Below are 21,323 nucleotides of genomic sequence, written 5' to 3'. Positions count from 1 at the left end.
ATGATGTTTTAGGAAGTACATACGATTCTATATTAGGTTAATTAGAATCCAAGTTAGTCTTAACACCAACTAAACTAGAAATACAGATTCACATGGAAATTTCTTGCAAAAAGTTATTGGTTTTCATTGTTCGAAAAAATATAATGGTTAAACTGTAAAAATGCCAAAGCTTTTAACGTATTTTGTAACTTTACTTATATAAATACAATGTTATAGTTTGATACAGTTTAATCAGATAATTTTAAGTAATAGAGATACATAAAGCCTAAGATGCATAAACAATATTTCTGAAATATAATCCATGTTACAATGATATTCAAAGATCATATTCGATGTATATTCTATAACATACAAACTCCAAACAAAAACAACTAAAGTTTTAAGCTAATTTTATTATAATAAATTATTACTTTTAAAATTACATCAAGTTTTGTGAAAGATTCTGTTTTTGGGCTTAGGAAAAGGCCCATTCATAGCCCAATCTACCTGTCGGAAATATTTGCATCTAATCGGCTCGATTCTTTTCGGATGTTTCTTCAGTACTTTTTTTGATCTTCTCTCTTCAAGATTCTGATCAGCAATCAATCGACAATCAAGCTCACAGTTTGAATTAATCTTCGAGGAACGTAAATATACACATCAGATGCTATAACAGTAAGTTGATCTCTCAATCCACGTAGTTATACAAATCTAAATTTCAACCAATTCATTGCGCAATTTCAATTTCAGATTCATTCATCCGCAAAAATCTACACTCTCTATGCGATCTCTACTTCGAATATCACATTAATCACAATTCACCCGATTTACGATCTCATGATGAATTCCGAAGATTAAACCGATCCGAACAGCTCCAGTTTTTCAACCGTCAATTCAATCATCGATATAAACCCTAGATCTAATCAAATTTAGGGTTAGAGTTATACAGAAATGTCTTGTTTAGCTCTATCTCTTCAACCTACAAATGGATCCGATATCCTTCTCCAAACACGCGAGTGGTTCCCTCCGGCACGAGCGCTGGTCGCCCTTTCAGCTTTCCGGCAGACGCGTCTTGCTTTTGCCACCGGAAAAAACCAGAATGCGGAGGACGGCGACACCTCTTTAGGAGACGACCCGCTGGCTGCCTCCAGTGGACAAGTCATCGTCGGTGTTGAGAGCCGCTACCGAGTCGTTTACAGGTTGGTGAATTCGATCTATGTGTTGGGGATCACGACAGTTGATGATGATTGCGTGAACAATGTGTTCGAATGCATCAGTATCGTGAACCAAGCAGTGAGTGTGATTGTTACTGCTTGTCGTGGAGTCGATGTTACACCTGAAAAACTTGGTAGAAAATACGCAGAGATCTACATGGCTTTGGATATTGTTCTAAGAGGTGTTAGCAACATCAGATTAGCTGCAATGCTTGCATCTTTACATGGAGATAGCATAGCCAAAATGGTTCATTCAGCTCAAAGCACAGAAAGCAAAATCAGAGGAGCTGATTCCTGGAACAACATTGAAGCTCATTCATCTGAACATGAATCAAGTGAGTTAGCCTTCTCCTCAGCTACATTCGAACTCCCTCCCGAAACCCTAGAAGCCGGTGATGAGGTGGCAGCCACCTTAGCCCGAACAGAACTGGGCCCACCAATCGAACAACAAGAAGACTCTTCAAAACAAGAAGATGATCAAACAGAAAAAGATCCATTCGCAGCCAGTGACAATCTCAACAAACCAGTTGATCTTGTTGGTGGTTTCAAGAAAGACAAAGATCAAGCTTCTGACATGGCAATTGTTCTATCAGGACTCGAAGTCACCACACTACCACCAGCTGCAGCAACCGAGTCAACTCACATTGGTGTTGAAGGCTTTGAAGGTGATTATGGAGGCATAGAATTCAGCAAAGATGGATCCACTTTACCCGAAGATTTCGAAGGTATAAACCAAGCATGGGGTGGAGGTTTAGATGCATCCGAATTTGTCGATTCAAAGAAAGTACAAAAACACGAAGGTCTAGGTGGACTTGAACTATTAGAAACCTCCAACACCCCAATTACCAAAAACGCCCCTGAACCCGAACAACCTCTCGAAGAACTCCTAGTCAAAAAACCCGAAATGAAAGGCCCCGAAATGTACATTCATGAAGAAATCAACGCAGAATTTCGCGAATCTTTACTTGCAAGATCCGGATTAATGGGTACTGTTTTCTTAAAAACTCTTCCTCCTAAATCTTCTGATAATAATAATCAAGAAACCGAATTTTCTTTCCGAGTTGAAAACACAAATGGGGTTAAACGCTTTGTGATGAATACTTCTTCTATAACCAGTTTAGGAAACCAAACATTCCATTTGAAAACCCCAAATTCAGATCAACCTATACCCATTTTAAAATACAGTTTTTTACCCCGTTTTACCCCTCTACCTTTAAGAGTCCGATTAGTTAAACGCCATAGTGGGACATTATTGTCTGTAATGATTCAGTATGTGTCAAACCCGGATCTACCTTCTCCTTTGACCAATGTGACTTTTGTTCTTAAACTTCCGGTTGACCCGAGACTATTAAAGGTGTCACCTAAAGCTGTGTTGAATAGGTCTGAAAGGGAATTACAATGGCATGTTGATGAGATTCCATTGAAAGGGAATCCTGTGAGATTGAGGGCTAGGATGCCTGTTGATAGTAGTGGGGAAGATGGTGGGGAGGAGGTTGAGGTTGTTGGGTTTGTGAAGTTTTGTTATGAGGGAGTGAAGTCGTTGTCTGGGATCTCTTTGTTGAATGTTTCCGAGGGTAAAATGGACTTTTATGAGGTTGGGCATAGGTTTGAAAGTGGAGTTTATACTTGTAATTGAATGTTTGAATGTTTGTTTTGTGGTGTTATTGTTTGGTTTAGTTTTTTATTGTATGTGGTTTGAAGTGGATTTTTTTAGTATTCTTTGTACCCTAGAATTTGGAATTGTTGTTTGTTATGATCAAAGTTTTGTTGTTCTGTAATGTAACGAATCCCTTGGCTGGCCCACACTGCAGTCTGCAGTGTCAAAATCTACATTGGAATTAAAACTCTGTTGGCCTAGGCCTACGCTGCAGTCTACACTGTCAAAATGCAAATCTACATTGAAGTTAAAACTCTGTCGGCCCACTCACACTGCAGTCTTTGCGTGTTTTTTTTTTCTTCAGTTTCGAGTTTTTTTCTTTAACAAATGTATAATTATTACTAATGTGATATATTAAAATTTACTAAATGATACACTAAAATTTAGTAATAGAAAAAATGGAAAAAGTTAGGTTCCAGACGGTATCGTGTCGTTTTTATTTTCCGGCCAGGTCTTTTTTGGGACTAGTCTTTTTCCCGGCCGATCTCGTCTTAGATCGGTTCGTTCTCGGTCCTTTTTGGGATTGGTCCATGACCAGTCTTTTTGTTCATGTCTCAAATGTATGGCAACTTCATTTTTAGTTGCTTAAATCCTAAATGATTACCATTAGCCACCTTCATCCTCAGACTATGCTACTTAATTTTGGTTCATGGGGAATCCTATATATATATATATATATATATATATATATATATATATATATATATATATATATTAAAAATAGAAATCGTACTAACAAGACGCTATACCTAGGCAGTACAAAAATCGAACAACAATATCAAAACTACACCATTTAAACCGGTCAATATTATGCATTTTCGCATGATGCCTAACCCAATTAAAAGTGTTAATCACCATATCATCTGCAGTCTTCATAGGAGTAAACTGCAAGTTGTTGAAAACCAAAGCATTTCTCGCCTTCCATTTCCACCACAACACAACATAAGAAAGGGCTAATCTCAACATAACTAACTTACCTCCACCCATATTCTTCAAATGGTTGACCCGATCAATATTGACATACCTTCCATTGTTTGTGGTATATGTAACAAAGACATAGAGGAGATTTCACATCTTTTTATTTTTTGCAAAGTATCGGTCGAATTATGGCAATATTTTGGAAAATGGTGTGGTGTTGATGTCCCTGGTTTTAGTCAAATTCAAGATGTAATTCAATGGATGGATTCGATGCAACTATCCAAGACAAAACGAATGGTGTTAGAATCAATTGTTATGGTAATGTGGTGGTTCCTATGGAATTTTAGGAATGACGTTCATTTTTGTGATCAAAATGTGAGAAAGAATTTGTTGGTTGATAGATTAACCGACTATTCAGATAATTGGATTGTATATACGAATAGGAAGTTTAGTATAAGTCGAGTAGCATGGCTTATAAATCCGATTTTATCTATTCCATTGTAATTATTAGTTAAGCTGATTGTTAACTTTCTTACTAAAAATTCAGCCGTTCGAAAAAAAAAAGGCAAGTAAACCTACAATTGGACCACGAGCAAAACCAACCCCACACCGAGCGAGCAAAGTTACACTCAAGGAAGACATGATCCACCGGATCATCACTCGAACCGCAAAAAGGGCACAAAGAGGAAACAACAATAATACCTCTATGGACTAGATTACAAGCAAGATGAATCTGATTCTTAAGTAGACACCAAATGCAACAGTTTATCTTATGCAACACCCACTTCACCCACCTAAAATGAGCACTCCTCAAAATCCCCAACAATTTGAGAAATAGACAACCAAACACTGGGAATAGACTTCTTTGCAAAAGACTTGCCATCCACAAACGAAATCTTACGAACAGCTTCAATGAACTTCTTCCAAAGCGAGCCTTTCTCCACTTTTAACCTCCACCACCATTTAGCAAAAAGAGCCAAGTTTAAGGAATTAAGGCAACCGACTTGAAGACATCCATTCTCTTTTGGCGTGATAACTTTTTCCTAAGCCACCCAACTAATCTTCTTATTGTTTTCTGATCCACCCCATAAGAATCTCCTTCTATGCATATCAAGACTCTCTAAAACCTTTTTGGGATCCTGAAATAAGGAAAAATAATATAAAGGAATACTACTCAAAACCGAGTTCACAAGAGTGAGTCTTCCTCCAATAGAAAGATTATTTGCTCTCTAATTACTAAGTTTGCTCTTAAATTTATCTACAATAATCTCCCAACTTTTAGGCCTCTTCATATCGGCACCAATCGGAATTCCAAGATAAGTAAACGGGAAAGAAGCCACCTCACATTTTAAGAAACCTGCAATCCTATAAATCTCTAGATCTCCCACCCCGATTCCGAAGACCATGCTTTTATGAAGATTAACCTTCAAACTGGACGCCAAATAAAGCAACGAATCAATCTATTGAGATTAATAAATTTAACTTCTGACCACTCCCCCATAAACATCACATCATCGGCATACATAAGGTGAGAGATCGTGGGGCCATGTTATTAGGGAGAGAAATGCCACGAAAAAGGTAATGCTCACAAGTGGCTTCCAACGAGACATGAAGTCCTTCCATGGCAATAATGAAAAGAAACAACGACAAAGGATCTCCTTGTCTCACCCCCATTTTATAATCAAACTTGTTGGTTGGGGAACCATTCACAAGAATGGACACTCAACTAGAGACCAAACAACCCATAATCCATTTCCGCCAACTATCTCCGAAATTCATTTGTTCCATTAGTGAGTCTAAAAAACCCCAATCCAATGAATCAAAGGATTTGTCAAAGTCCTTTTGAAGATGGCTGCTTTTTTCTTCAACTTCTTTGCCCATGAAGTTCAGTTGAAGTGCACACACTTGCTATGAGATGAAAGAGATACATGAAGCCTAATTTGGTAACTTTAAACATTTAAAGTAAACTAGCATTTCTTTTATATCTTTTAGTAAAGTTCATATTCTAGTGTTTTGGAAATATATGAAATCATACCATTGGGCCAAATACTACTTTTTGTACCTTTATATATATATATATATATATATATATATATATATATATATATATATATATATATATATATATATATATATATATATATAGGCTTAGGTTATTCTATTCTAACTAATTATTGTGCGGATATCGTATGCTATGAGAATTACTAAGAGAATAAGTTGTTTAGCAATGCGAATACGTTTAACCTTACAAAAATATTGTCATTTCCATGCATTCTCGCCAATTATTATTTATTTTTGTTCTCACACATCGTTTTTCACTCATTTTCATTCTGACAGAATACGACCCAAATAAACATTCTGACAACATTCTGACAGAAATGAGAATAATAATAATAAGTGTATAATAACCTTATAGACGATTTAATTAGTGAGAATTTGTGTTAATGACAATAGTTATGTAAGATTGAACGTATTTATATTATGAAACTGATGGGTTTTACACACAAGAACTTTCCTATGTGCTCATGCAAACCCTAATACTTGGATCTAGGTTTCTCTATTGTACATGATATTCATCCAAGATTTAGAAACCCTAATCTAGCATACATATTTCGAAAATATCATACAAGATTAGATCTAGATGTTTACCTCTTCAAGAATGCTTGAATCTTCCTTTCTCTTAAGCTTAGAGTCACAAGTGTCACTCATCTAATGACTTACAAACACCAAGGCAAGAGGATGAAGTATGAGAGAGAAGGAGGGAGGCTAAAATCGGCCCTAGGGTTTCCAAGAAGCAAGTGGCCGATTTCTTCACCCTAAGGGGTCTATTTATACTGTGAGCTGCTAGGGTTTCAGTCAAAACCCTAATTGACAGCTTAAGGATTAAGCAGCCCATGGAACCTTCTGGAATAGGGCCTCCTTGGACGAATTCAAGATGGGCTCCATCTTGAATTTCGTCCATGCCTAGTCCATAAGGCTTCTCAGCCCAAAACTCAATTATCTTATAATTGCAGTCCAGTCCCCTATATTTAATTAATCTCTTTTAGCCACCAAATTAATTCTTAATTAATTCATGACTAATATTAATTAAATAATATGATTTCTATTTTAATATATTATTTCCATAATATATTAATAAACCATAATATCCCCCCCCCCCCCCTCTCTCTCTCCATAAATCATCCTGTCAAGTTGCTTTGGTGAAGGCAACCCAAAAGGATCATGCACAACCGGGTCAAGTACATACCAAATATAGTTATGGACTTAGAGACTAATCCAACAGTCTCCCACTTGGATAAGTCTAATAACTATATCTCATATATGACTTCAGGATCCGATTAACAATCATAGCTCTTATACGCCGATGTCAACTCTGATCAGTAACCCGTCCTTTAGATAAGGGATCATATAATCCTCTGTTCTAGATATCGTGCGGACAATCACATGGAACTAAGTCATACTTATTGTCCAGCAGTTTGTTTCTCGATCTCTGATTTGTTCGACATAGAACTTAGTTGAACACATCAACTTAGTCCTGACCGGGCCCGACACATAAGTCAAACCAAATCATCGAGGGGCCCAAATATAACTTTTATCCTCTTAGGACAAAAGGAACAGATAAACTTCGACTTATATGCATTTACTATTCACTAGTCAAATTATACACAACAATGCATTTTATAACATCAAGTTACCGATGCGTTTACGCATTATCAATGCACAACCAACTAGCAAATAACAAATCATATATCTAGGTTTAAAGACTATATGATATTATCGTCTTGCGATCACTCGAGATAAATTCCATGAAGTGATACCAGCAAGCGCGGGTTTATTCCAATGCTCAAATCTCAATTCATAAGCACTCATGAACTTTGTAGCAACTTTTGCAATGCCTAACACCTTTTAGACAATCTACAAACAAATTCATGACAGTCTTCTTTCATATCTACTTCCAACATATGAACGACTATGGACTGTTCGAATAATCTTATTATTCAGGAAGTCAAAACATGCAAAATGAAACAATAGATAAATGATTAACACAAGACAGTAACTTTACTAATAAATAATACACCTTTATTTAATCATCAAATGTTGATTACAATTCATCTATTACATGTTTCTAAACTATCTAATCAACCCAATGCTCCTAGCGTGCTGCAAGTGCTTAACCCTACTCAGTCCCTTCGTAAGGGGATCTGCTGGGTTATCCTCTGACGATACCCTCTTCACTACGAGGAGTCCCTCTTCTACCCGATGTCTAATGAAATGGTATTTCCTGTCGATATGTCTGGATCTACCATGATCCCTCGGTTCCTTGGTTAAGGCAACCGCACCTACATTATCACAGAAAATTTCCATAGGCTCCTGTATGGATGGTAGGGTTTCAGTTAAAACCCTAATTGACAACTTAAGGATTAAGCAGCCCATGGAACCTTCTGGAATAGGGCCTCCTTGGACGAATTCAAGATGGGCTCCATCTTGAATTTCGTTCATGCCTAGTCCATAAGGCTTCTCAGCCCAAAACTCAATTATCTTATAATTGCAGTCCAGTCCCCTATATTTAATTAATCTCTTTTAGCCACCAAATTAATTCTTAATTAATTCATGACTAATATTAATTAAATAATATGATTTCTCTTTTAATATATTATTTCCATAATATATTAATAAACCATAATATCCTCTCTCTCTCTCTCCCTCTCCATAAATCATCATGTCAAGTTGCTTTGGTGAAGGCAACCCAAAAGGACCATGCACAACTTGGTCAAGTACATACCAAATATAGTTATGGACTTAGACACTAATCCAACACAAACAACATATTTTCTTTATCATTCTCATAGCATACGATATACGCATAATAATTAGTTAGAATACTTGAATCTAGCTCTCTCTCTCTCTCTCTCTCTATATATATATATATATATATATATATATATATATATATATTAAAAACATTTAACCCTTAATTAACATTAGGTTGGGATTTTCGTGTCTTAAATGAACAAAAGGTTGTTGCAATTCCGATTTCGGCTTGTTGGAACTTAAAGTAATTTTGTTGTAGCCTTTTTTTTGGCTCTTTTTTTTTAAAAAAAAATTTTATTTTATTTTTTATAACTATTATTATTATTATTATTATTATTATTATTATTATTTTTTTTTTTTATAAACTGTTGGAGTAACTACTTTTTCACCAAAATTAATCGAGGCATATGATATCTTAAGCTGTACCTTTTTCTAAAAGTAATATCTTTAATTATACTAACGCATTCTTAGGATATTCTAATCTTTGTCATTTATTGAAGATAACTTAATTTTCACTTTTGGCATATGATGCAACTTTTAGCCAATTATTTTAGCTTTATAAATATAAAGTAATGCTTTATCATGAATTTATGGAATTATAACTACTTTTCAGCCCACATCTATGTTGTGAATTACCAAGTAGCATCAATTGCATGATTTGTATGGTTAAATAGTGTATATGCATCAACTCGTAGTTTTAATGAGCCATTTGGTATATAACCCATTTATTGGCACACTAGCTAGTCAATGATTAATTAAAATATTTTAGCTAATGGTAGCTATGATTCCTATGGTTGTTTACTTGTTTTGAGATATTGGGGGAAAACTAACATTTTCTTTATTCCTTTGTTACCTAATTGTACATTCTTTCATCTTTTATGGAGTGCATCCGGAATCCAACAAATTTATGGCATCCAAAGTCCGACATAAATTCAAAATGTGATTAGCCACCAATGAGTAAAAGGGTATAGTTCCGTCTTGTATGATTCTAATCGCGAAACCTTTAAAGTTTCCATGGGAATGTTAGTTTATTTTTTCATTTATGTGATGAAGAAGGGATGGATGAAGTGGGATCTGAAATGTTCTAGAAGTAACAATCCCCATTTGCATCTTTAGTCTACAAAATTACGAGTCTCTAAAATTTTAAACTTACTCTAACCATAGAATATAGTTTTAGTTTCTACTATTACATGTAAGACGTACAGTGAATGAGTCAATTTTGGATTGGTTTACAAGTGTTTCTATTATTGATTTCATCGATTTTTCATGGGTGAGTATTTACCTACACATATGTGTTTTTCCGTGTTAATGGCATTCTTCGGTTGAATTGTTTCCTTTCACAATACCATTTTTTTGGATTGATTTACAAGTGTTTATGTTATTGATTTCATTGTTTTTCATGGGTGACTATTTACCTACACATATGTGTTTTCCGGTGTTAATGATCTTCTTCGGTTGAATTGTTTCCTTTCACAATATCATTTTTGTACTATTTTACTGTTGTTTATGGTTATTGATTACAATTTCCAATGCGACCATTACCTTCACTTGAATCATTAAATAAAATATATTTTTTTTAAATCCAAAAAAATCATTGTGTATTGTATTTTCCAATGTTTTTTTGGCTACCAACCTAGCTATGCCACTGGATTTGCCAGTTCTATCATTTGGACTGTGATAAGCCTTGATAGCATCTTTCCAAACAACCTCACCCTCTTATATCTAAAACACTCCACCATTTACCGAGCATAGCTAGATTGAATTCCTTAAGGCTACATATGTTGAGACCTCCCTTTTCTTTGGAGTTCAGTGTGTTTTAACACGAAACCCATGTCATTTTTCTGTTTTTGGGTAGGTCACCCCAAAAGAAGTTGCACCTAGTAATTTCTAAACACTTAATCACAATTGCATGAGGTCTAAAAAATGAGAAAACGTATGAACCAAGGCTGCCAAGAATTGCATAGGAGTAATCCTCCACATAAAAGAAACATTTCTTGCCTTTCAACAAGACAACTTGTTTTTGAATTTTATCAAAAATCTTGTTCCAATTCGAGATTCTAGTCATTTTCACACTAATAGAATATCAAGTTTGTTGAAAGGAATTGAATCTTCAAAATAATTCAACACATAAAGCCATATCCAAGACTTTCCCGACTCAAATTCCAACAATCTTGCTCTTGTGGAAGTTGCAGACTCGACGTTAGATCATGGAAAGCTCAAGCCTTTTAATAATCATCAAGGTCTTACCCTTATAAATTGAAAGTTATATCTATAATTCAATATTATAATTTTTATTGGCGGCAGACGCAAGAATGTGTAGCAGTAGGTGCACCCATTTTTTTCCAATGAAATATAATAAGGGTACATTTTAAGATCAAACATAGGTTCTATGCATCAATTTCTTTTACAGAATTACCTTTTAAAGTTATTTTCGGTCTTCTAACGATTTTGTTATATATTTTATAGCATATTATAGACAACATTTTGTATGAGTAGTATGTTACATTTACATGTGTGTTGATAGGGATGTAAATGAACCGAACGAACACAAACGATGGTTGTTCATGTTTGTTCATTTATGTTAGCCGAATAAAGGAACGAACACGAATGGCTAAACGAGCGAGTTATCTTGTTTATGTTCGTTCGTTTAACAAATTACATTGTTCATATTCGTTCGTTTATGTTCGTGAACATACTAAACGAAAATAAATGAACAAACATAAACGAATGGAGATAAACAAACATAATTGAACATATATGAACATAAACAAACATATAATATAGTAATATAATCAAACACAAAGGAATATATATATATATATATATATATATATATATATATATCTTTATCTTTATCTTTATCTTTATCATACTATACTTGTAAAGGAGACATTTTTCCTATCACCTCATGCATTTGAAACTCCCAAAAAGAATTTCAAGCACCTAATGCATTTGAAACTTCCATGTCTTTTCATATTTCTTTATAATAATGATTTCATAATATCTATTTAAACCTACATAACTTTTCACTAGCATCTAATTAACAACTACCACTCAATAGTTTTTTAACTTATGATACTTAATGGTTCTTATGACACCAATTGATTAACATTGATATATATATATATATATATATATATATATATATAGTTCACAATGGTAAATTTTTATTAGAATGGTTTAAAGAGTTGTGTGAGTGGTTGAGAGGTAGATCAGAAACTCCATACAAAAAGATTATCGATGGAGAGCATAAATAATAATAAAGAGGAAGATGATGATGAGAAGGAAATATGAAAGTTTATGGTAATAAATATTGCTTCATTTTCTTCTTTCTTATTATCTAAATTTATACTTTATAATTATGATTTTGGTTGGAATGAAAAATATTATATATGAAGATGTTCTAATCATTGTCTTTAGATTCACATGAGCAGCAAGACTACTTCACAACAATACAAAACAAGAATGGATACAACTAGCGTAGTTCATGCTTCTTGATTTTAAAATTTTGGTGGTTCATTTTATGTTAAAGTTTTGCATTTTTTTTCATGAAAGTTATAATTATGTTCAGTGGGGTCCCAAAAGGAAGCTATGCAAATAACCGTCTAAAGTCTAAACCCAACGGTCCATGTTATATAAATTATAATGAAGTTTTCAAGATGGTACAAGTTAATGTTCATTCCACTTCAAATTATATAACTAAACTTTTAAAAAGATTCATTGGGTGTAATATATAGGATGACGTAATGGAGTGCATCTCGGCGTTTTATTTTATAGGTCTTCATGTTGTGTTGGATGTTCACAATCGCTTACATGGAAATGGTCCTATAGATGACAATTATATAGTTGATAAAGCTTATTAAAATTGATTTTGTTATATTCCATAAAAATGGTAAATTTGAGTTGTTGATATATCATTACAAGCTATTATTTGATTATAAATCGTTTAATCATTCGTGATCTTTTTAAATAAGACGTTTATGATTTAACTGTAAGGTAATTAAAAGTGAAATAAGATTTAGCCATTGCAATTTGCACCTCTAATTTTATGTGATGCTAATGAAAAGCATAATGACACAAGACTCTCATAAAATACAAATCGTTTAATTGTTTTTTAACTTATGTTTTCTAATAACATATGAGGGCTAAAAACTCATTTTAGGTTTTATAATTATTATTAGTCTGGTTAGAATCTATTAGAGAATATTTTGACATCAATTATAAACATCTATTTACTTATAATTTTAACTTTTCCTTTAATTCGTTGTATTTACATTATCAATAATTAATATGGTTAATTATTTTTTCATATGCTGTAATAGTCAATCAATTTATTCCGTAATAAAAAACTAGATACCCAATATCGAAAGTTTTAGGAGCAGTTTTGGAATATTAAAAACCGACATAACATGTTCCAGGATCGGTTCCAATATTCTAGGGTCGTAGGTTCCAATTTTAATAGGCCTATATATAAAAAATGACCAAAAACCATGGATAAAATTATAAATTTCAACATATAACCATATATTTGTTTTACCGTGCAACGTGCGGGAATACGCCTAGTATACTTATAAAGGAAACATTTTTCCTTTCACCACATTCATTTGAAACTCCCATGATGCATTTTACTCAAACCGTATTCATTTGAAACCTCTTATTTGAATGAATACCACTCAAAAGTCTCTTAATAATGATTAATCATTCAAAGGTTTTATAACTTATATAATATGTTTAATAAGCAATTAATGGATAGTCTACTATAAAAGGCCAATCTCTTTGAGTAGACACACAAATACCAACCACATATAAAATTCACAAAGAAAACAAGTCTAAAGGTTTTTGTGTTGGTTTGAGGGCTTTTGACCATTTTTCAAGCCATGTTATTAAGTTTGTTATATACTACTTCTTTTTTTATCTTACTTTTCTTAGTTTAAGTATTCTTTAGAGACAATCGTTGTATGTTGTGGTTGAAAATTTAATTTAAATTAGATTAGATTCATGTTATCGATCATATGTTATGGAATGTGATATAGATAATATTTAATTAAATATTGTATATATGTTTGTATGTTTGTGTTGCTTCAAAGCAATAATTAATTAAAAATCATGGATATGTCATATTATCTATATTATCCATGTAAGTCTCTTTTAAAATGCCAATTATCTATCTTATCACTTTATATTTTAGTATATGTTTAACATTTTAAGTATAATAATAAGTGCTTTTTAAAAAAATTCTTTCACTTATTAATAATAATAAGTAGTTTAAAATTAACGAACAATAGTTATAAATAAAAAAAATCAAATTATAAAAATCATGGATATGTCATATTATCCATGCAAGTCTCTTTTGAAATGCAAATTGTCAATCTTATCACTTTATTATTTAGTATATGTTTCATATTTGAATAATAATATTAAGTGTTTCTTAAAAGTCTTCTTTAACTTATTATTAATAATAAGTGGTTTAAAATTAATGAACAATAATTTTAAATGGTAATAACCTCAAATTATAAATTACATAACGTTAGCTACAAATAAATTGTATTTTAAATGAACATCAGTAATGAAATTAGAAAATAATTGCATAAGTAAAAATTTAAATTAATCAATTATAACAATTGTTAAAAATAATACTACATAGATAATTATATTTAATTCTATTAATGAGGAAGGTGGGTTGATGTCAATGAATATTATTGTTCCAAATAATCGACATTATATATATATATATATATATATATATATATATATATATTAGTGTAAAAATCTTATGTGAAAGCTAATGTCAATAACATAACCATTATAAACATATATTTTTCAATATTCTAACAATATATTTTTAACCTGCGTCGCGCAACGCACGAGAATTCGTCTAGTATACTTATAAATGAAACATTTTTCCTTTCACCACATTCATTTGAACCTCCCATGATGCATTTTACTCAAACCATATTTATTTCAAACCTCTTATTTGAATGAATACCACTCAAAAGTATCTGAATAATGATTTACCATTCAAAGGTTTTATAACTTATATAATATGTTTAATAAGCAATTAATGGATAGTCTACTATAAAAGGCCAATCTCTTTGAGTAGACACACAAATACCAATCACATATAGATTTCACAAAGAAAACAAGTCTAAAGGTTTTTGTGCTGGTTTGAGAACTTTGGACCATTTTTCGAGCCATGTTATTATGTTAAAGTTTTTAATTTGTAAGTTTGTTATATACTTATTCTTTTTTTTTTTCTTGGTTTAAGTATTCTTTTAAGACAATCATTGTATGGTGTGGTTGAAATTTTATGTAAATTAGATTAGATTCATGTTATCGATCATATGTTATGGAATGTGATATAGATAATATTTAATTAAATATTGTATATATATGTTTGTATGTTTGTGTTGTTTCAAAGAAATAGTTAATTAAAAATCATGGATATTTCATATTATCCATGTAAGTCTCTTTTAAAATGCAAATTGTCTATCTTATCACTTTGTATTTTAGTATATGTTTAACATTTTAAGTATAATAATAAGTGCTTTTTAAAAGTTTTCTCACTTATTAATAATAATAAGTAGTTTTAAAATTAACGAACAATAGTTATAAATAATAAAATCAAATTATAAAAATCATGGATATGTCATATTATCAATGCAAGTCTCTTTTGAAATACAAATTGTCAATCTTATCATTTTATTATTTAGAATATGTTTCATATTTGAATAATAATATTAAGTGTTTCTTAAAAGTATTCTTTAACTTATTAATAATAATAAGTGGTTTAAACCTAATGAATAATAATTTTAAATGATAATAACATCAAATTATAAATTACATAACGTTAGCTACAAATAAATTGTATTTTAAATAAATGTCATTAATGAAATTAGATAATAATTGCATAAGTAAAATTTTAAATTAATCAATCATAACAATTGTTAAAAATAATACTAAATAGATAGTTATATTTAATTATGTTAATGAGGAAGGTGAGTTGATGTCAATGAATATTATTGTTCAAAATTGTTGAAATTATATATATATATATATATATATATATATATATATATAAATTAATGTAAAAATATTATGTCAAAATTAATGTCAATAACATAATCATTATACACACATATTTTTCAATATTCTAACAATATATTTTTAACCTCTGCCGCGCAACGCACGAGAATTCGTTTAGTATACTTATAAAGGAAACATTTTTCCTATCACCACATTCATTTTAAACTCTCATGATGCATTTTACTCAAACCATATTAATTTGAAACCTCTTATTTGAATAAATACCACTCAAAAGTCTCTTCATCATTATTAATCATTCAAAGGTTTTATAACTTATATAATATATTTAGTAAGCAATTAATGGATAGTCTACTATAAAAGGCCAATCTGTTTGAGTACACACATAAATACCAATCTAATACAAAATTCACAAAGAAAATAAGTCTAAAGGTTTTTGTGTTGGTTTGAGGGCTTTGGACCATTTTCGAGTCATGTTATTCTGTTAAAGTTTTTAATTTGTAAGTTTGTTATATACTAATTCTTTTTTTTTTTCTTGGTTTAAGTATTCTTTTAAGACAATCATTGTATGTTGCGGTTGAAATTTTAATGTAAATTAGATTAGATTCATGTTATCGATCATATGTTATGGAATGGGATATAGATAATATTTAATTAAATATTGTATATATGCTTGTATGTTTGTGTTGCTTCAAAGCAATAATGTCACACCCTCAGCCGACGGCGGAAACGCCGAGGTGCGTGACGTAAACCAGTAATCACAGTTATTGAACATACATTGAACAGTACAAATATAATCTTCTATTATTACCGAAATAGAAATTACATTGATAATGACTATTGTTGAATCACTACATACACGATACACCTAACAATCCGGCGTTCACAATTGTATGACAAAGTATCGGAGGATCTTTTGTACAAACACTTCCGACCTTATAAATAATCTGAGAATACATGCTTTAAGATACGTCAACAAAAATTGTTGGTGAGTTCTACAGGTTTTGACTCAAAGTATTTTTATATCCAAAAATGTTTTAAAAAATTTATCTGGTTGACCAGCTTTTATAAATACATATTTTTCTATCGAAAGTATAAAATAATTAAGTCATAAAAGTATATTTAAACTCATTTAGAAATGTCATTCGCTCAAATCCAAAAATACACCATTTGCAAAATATATAAGTAAACCAAACTTATAACAAGTTTTTATGGTTCTCATGACCGAAATGCTCTTTATATAAAGATTTTGAAAACCAATTTATATAAAATAAAGTCATATCACACTTTGTGAAAACATAAAATAGCTAAGTTTACTCTTAAAACTTTGTACAAACGTTCGTATAGTTTATATGTAAAACTCATAAGTTTCAAATTTTATAAACTTTGTAAATCCGTGCCGTATTATTAATTAAGCATCATCTTACTTAATTTGGAAATCGACACTTAACTAGTGGGGCAAACTCATCCCAAAATACTTTTCAATAACCGGTAAATTATAAACACATATTTTTACCACTCGTAGAATTTCAACAACAAATATTAATCATTCTCTTTACAATTCTATTAGTTGTCCCGTTTCTGCTTATGGAGAATTATGTCGTAGGGAGAGGTAGTTAACAACCTATACACTCTTACACACTCGGCCCAAATTGGGAGGATTGACTCAATTTAGACCTATACTTCTTCGAGTAAAAATCTTCAATATAACAATTTGTCTATAACCGACACTATACGTTGCTCCTCCACAAGCCACACAGGCACACTATAAATAACAATGGATTAACGGTTATAGAGTGGGTTTCGATCTAGGATTTTGTCCTTATGAAAGAAATTACGCCCACACAAAACTCTCCCTTTTACCCCCTTTCAATACATTGGGTTTCGATCTAGGATTTTGTCCTTATGAAAGAAATTACGCTCACACAAAATTCTCCCTTTTACCCCCTTTCAATACAATGGGCTTCGATCTAGGATTTTGTCCTTATGAAAGAAATTACGCCCAAACAAAACTCTCCCTTTTACCCCCTTTCAATACATTGGGTTTCGATCTAGGATTTTGTCCTTATGAAAGAAATTATGCCCACACAAAACTCTCCCTTTTACCCCCTTTCGATATATTCCTCCCACAAACACACACGGGATACACAATCTACAAAATCCTTGACAACAATTCTTCGACTCACAAATTCGCCGTTCACTAGGGTCACTAACGCGAATCTTAGATTATTAAGATTTTCAAAGCTTATTTAAATTAGTTAAATAGTGAATTTAGCGTAGCATTCGACTATTGTGGCGATAATAATTTGAATAGTTCCTTACTTCAGCCGATAAGGAGGATGTTCGTTCGCGTAGCCGAATACTCATTTATGCAAATATTCGATAAATTGCATAATTGATATGCCGTATAATTTATTAGGTAATAATCCCTAAAGATTTGAGAATCAATTATATTATTGTATGTGACGCATTTAGTATCACAACTAAAGTGATTTATATTTTTATAATACTTATAAAATAAATTATATCGTTTACTTAGAAATCATTCCCACGTAATAATCAAGAGGATAATAATAATAATTGATTTTTTGTATATCTTCAATTAATTATTATATATTTGTCAAATCTTCATTTATAGTCATTTAAGATAATGTACATTTTCTTTGTACACAATTATATCAAACAACACATTTTGTTATGTATATAGTTTCTTTTTATGCTTTCTCAATATTTTCGTGTACATATATACGACGAGTATTACAGTTTATAATTCATCGAATAACTTATATCTTCATATCATTCTATTTATAATCGTGTGATTTTTATTAATATTAATTAATATATCACAATAATGTATAATTATATCATTTATAGCATTCTACTATTACTTATATAATTTATTAATGTTTTATACCTTTTAGATTGTTATCTTCAAAAAATCTTAACCAATAATAAAGTATGATGTTATTCTTTGTATAAAAACTTGAAAATCATCAAAACTTTAGATAGACACTCATGCATTCTCCCTAAAATTAAAACTGTAAAAGAGGGGCCGTAGAAACTCACATTCGATGCGTGATCTCGATCTAGGCTCGCTTCGTGAAATTTGTCGTGAGAAACCGCATCTTGACACTTTTTGAGTTTAAAACAAACCACCTGAACTATTTTTGTCACTTAATTAATAAAAGGGAAGTTTCGGTATTACTTGACAACTGTAGGGCTGTTTCAAATAAATCACAAGGCTGGTGGGACTGTTTTGATAATAACTCGACAAGTGGATGGTTGTTTAGTAACTTAAGTTAACCAACATGAACCATTTTTGATCTATCTATTAAAAATGGGGTTGTTTGGGATTAAAAGATACAATTGGAGGGTTAGTTCTGCCAAATCCATCAAACTAATAAAAGGGATCGGGGTTTTATTTTGGTGCCTTCGTTTCCATTAGATCGGGCAAGGAAAGAACGAAAGCAGACAAAAAGAACGCGAGGGCAGGAGGAGAAATCGAAACGGCGATCGAGGAAGGGTGGTTCGGTGGTTCACCTGTCGAGCAAGGAGGAGGAGTAGTCTATCTCCGGTGAACCTTCTCAGGGTTCTTTCTCGTCGCCGATAGCAGGAAAACGAAAGGGCAACAGCAGCAACGACTGGCGGCGGTGGAGCAGGTGTCGAGGTGACTGTTCAGTGGTTGAACAGGAGGAGCACCACCTGTGCTTGGCTGATCAAGGGAGGCAGAAAGCGGGGGTTGGCAGCAAAGTTGTTGCCAGCAGCTTAAGGCAGCGAGGGCTGCTCCGGCGGCTCTTGGCTGTCCCTTATTTGGTCAGGCAGCAAAACGCAAAACGGAATGGAGAAGCTAGCAGTCACTGTGATGACTTCAGAGGGTGTTTGGCTTGCTCCGTTCAACAGAAAAGAGAAAAGAGGCTGCTGCCTCCTTGATTTCTCAAAAAAAAAAAAAAATGCATCTTCTGTGGTGATTTTTTGCTGGTTCAGTTGACAGGTATTGCACAAGGAAAAAGATGGAAGAAAAAGGTTGAAGTATGAGAAGTTTCTTTGAGTGTTGATTTGGTTAAAGTGAAGTGTAGAAGAAACATCACTTGGTTGTCCATTCTCTTTATTATTGTACTTTTGAGGTAAATTTAGAAGCAAATGCATTGCTCTAATCATGTATTGGTGTATATATTATATGTATTTGTATATGTATAATCATGTATTTATGTATGTAAAAACATGTATTTTGTGTATTATTGAGTGATGTGCATGGTAGAAAATATAAATATAGATGCTATAATTATATTGTTGAAAATATAAATTCAACTATGCATGACTCAAAGTGTCAAAAGTACAATGTCATATTTGTATATGATGATATTTTATAACATTCTCGATTCGTATGCACTGGGTTACGTAATCAAATAATTTTTCTGAAAATGACAATTGATAGTCTTGGTTATAAGGTTTCCAAAAAGTCAGACGGATCTTACATCCTATAAGTAGAACTCCGGTAAAATCCGTTTAATATTTCGCAATTTATAGGATTGGATTCGACATATTTACAAATCTGATTTCGGTTGAGTTTAAAAATATTATAAAAATATAATAAAATAATAGATCGTAGTCTAAATTCAAAAATGTGCTCAAAAATAGTTTACGATACTCGTAGCTGTTCCAAACGAAACAATGCACGGTTCGTTTCAAGAAAATCAGATAAATACTGATTTTTATAACTTTAAAGAGGCGTAACTTTCTCATACGACCTCCGTTTTAGACGTTCTTTATATCCACAAAATCAGGAGAACGTAATCTATTCAAATTTCATATCCAAAACTCTAAGATATATTTTTTTTGCAAAAATTCATTTTTAACAACACAAATAAATTTAATTTTTGGTAATTTTTTATTCTATTCTCAACGATAGATGTTTTACACAGTTTGAGATGTTTTAAAAGTAATTATAAATATAGTATTTTTAATATACTATATAAACATAAAAATTACACACAATTGGTCTTTATTGCATAACGGTTCGCGGTGGTTTGACCGCCAAACTCTGACCAATTTTTACCAGTTGTACAAATAATTAATTAAAAATCATGGATATGCCATATTATCCATATTATCCATGTAAGTCTCTTTTAAAATGCAAATTGTCTATTTTATCAGTTTATATTTTAGTATATGTTTAACATTTTAAGTATAATAATAAGCGTTTTTTAAAAGTTTTCTTTCACTAAGGAAGCATATTTTCTTTCACCACATTCATTTGAAACTCCCATAATGCATTTTACTCAAACCATATTCATTTGAAACCTCTTATTTGAATGAATGTCACTCAAAAGTCTCTTAATAATTATTAACCATTCAAAGGTTTCATAACTTATATAATATGTTTAATAAGCAATTAATGGATAGTCTACTATAAAAGTTCAAGGTCTTTGAGTAGACACACAAATACCAATCACATATAAAATTCACAAAGAAAACAAGTCTAAAGGTATTTGTGTTGGTTTGAGGGCTTTGGACCATTTTTCGAGTCATGTTATTATGTTAAAGTTTTTAATTTGCAAGTTTATTATATACTAATTCTTTTTTTTTTCTTGGTTTAAGTATTCTCTTAAGACAATCATTGTATGTTGTGGTTGAAATTTTAATGTAAATTAGATTAGATTCATGTTATCGATCATATGTTATGGAATGTGATATAGATAATA

At 31.7% G+C, this 21,323-nt stretch overlaps 1 protein-coding gene across 1 annotated transcript; it reads left to right on the top strand.

The window, feature by feature from the left end:
* The first annotated feature begins 525 nt into the window (after positions 1-525).
* Positions 526-2,971, top strand: LOC145115130 (muniscin carboxy-terminal mu-like domain protein). The gene is made up of 2 exons (XM_079051324.1): positions 526-654; positions 730-2,971. Exon 2 carries the CDS (start codon positions 931-933, stop codon positions 2,827-2,829), a length of 1,899 nt encoding a protein of 632 aa, XP_078907450.1. The 5' UTR covers positions 526-654; positions 730-930; the 3' UTR covers positions 2,830-2,971.
* The last annotated feature ends 18,352 nt before the right edge of the window (positions 2,972-21,323 follow it).

The sequence above is a fragment of the Lactuca virosa genome, chromosome 5 (genome assembly GCF_052849685.1).
Source record: "Lactuca virosa cultivar CGN04683 chromosome 5, Lactuca_virosa_CGN04683_v6, whole genome shotgun sequence".
NCBI lineage: Eukaryota > Viridiplantae > Streptophyta > Magnoliopsida > Asterales > Asteraceae > Lactuca > Lactuca virosa.
This window is presented reverse-complemented; position numbering and strand designations above follow the sequence as displayed.

Coding starts and splice junctions, on each gene's coding strand:
- LOC145115130 (XM_079051324.1), top strand. CDS start 931: ATGTCTTGTTTAGCTCTATCTCTTCAACCTACAAATGGATCCGATATC.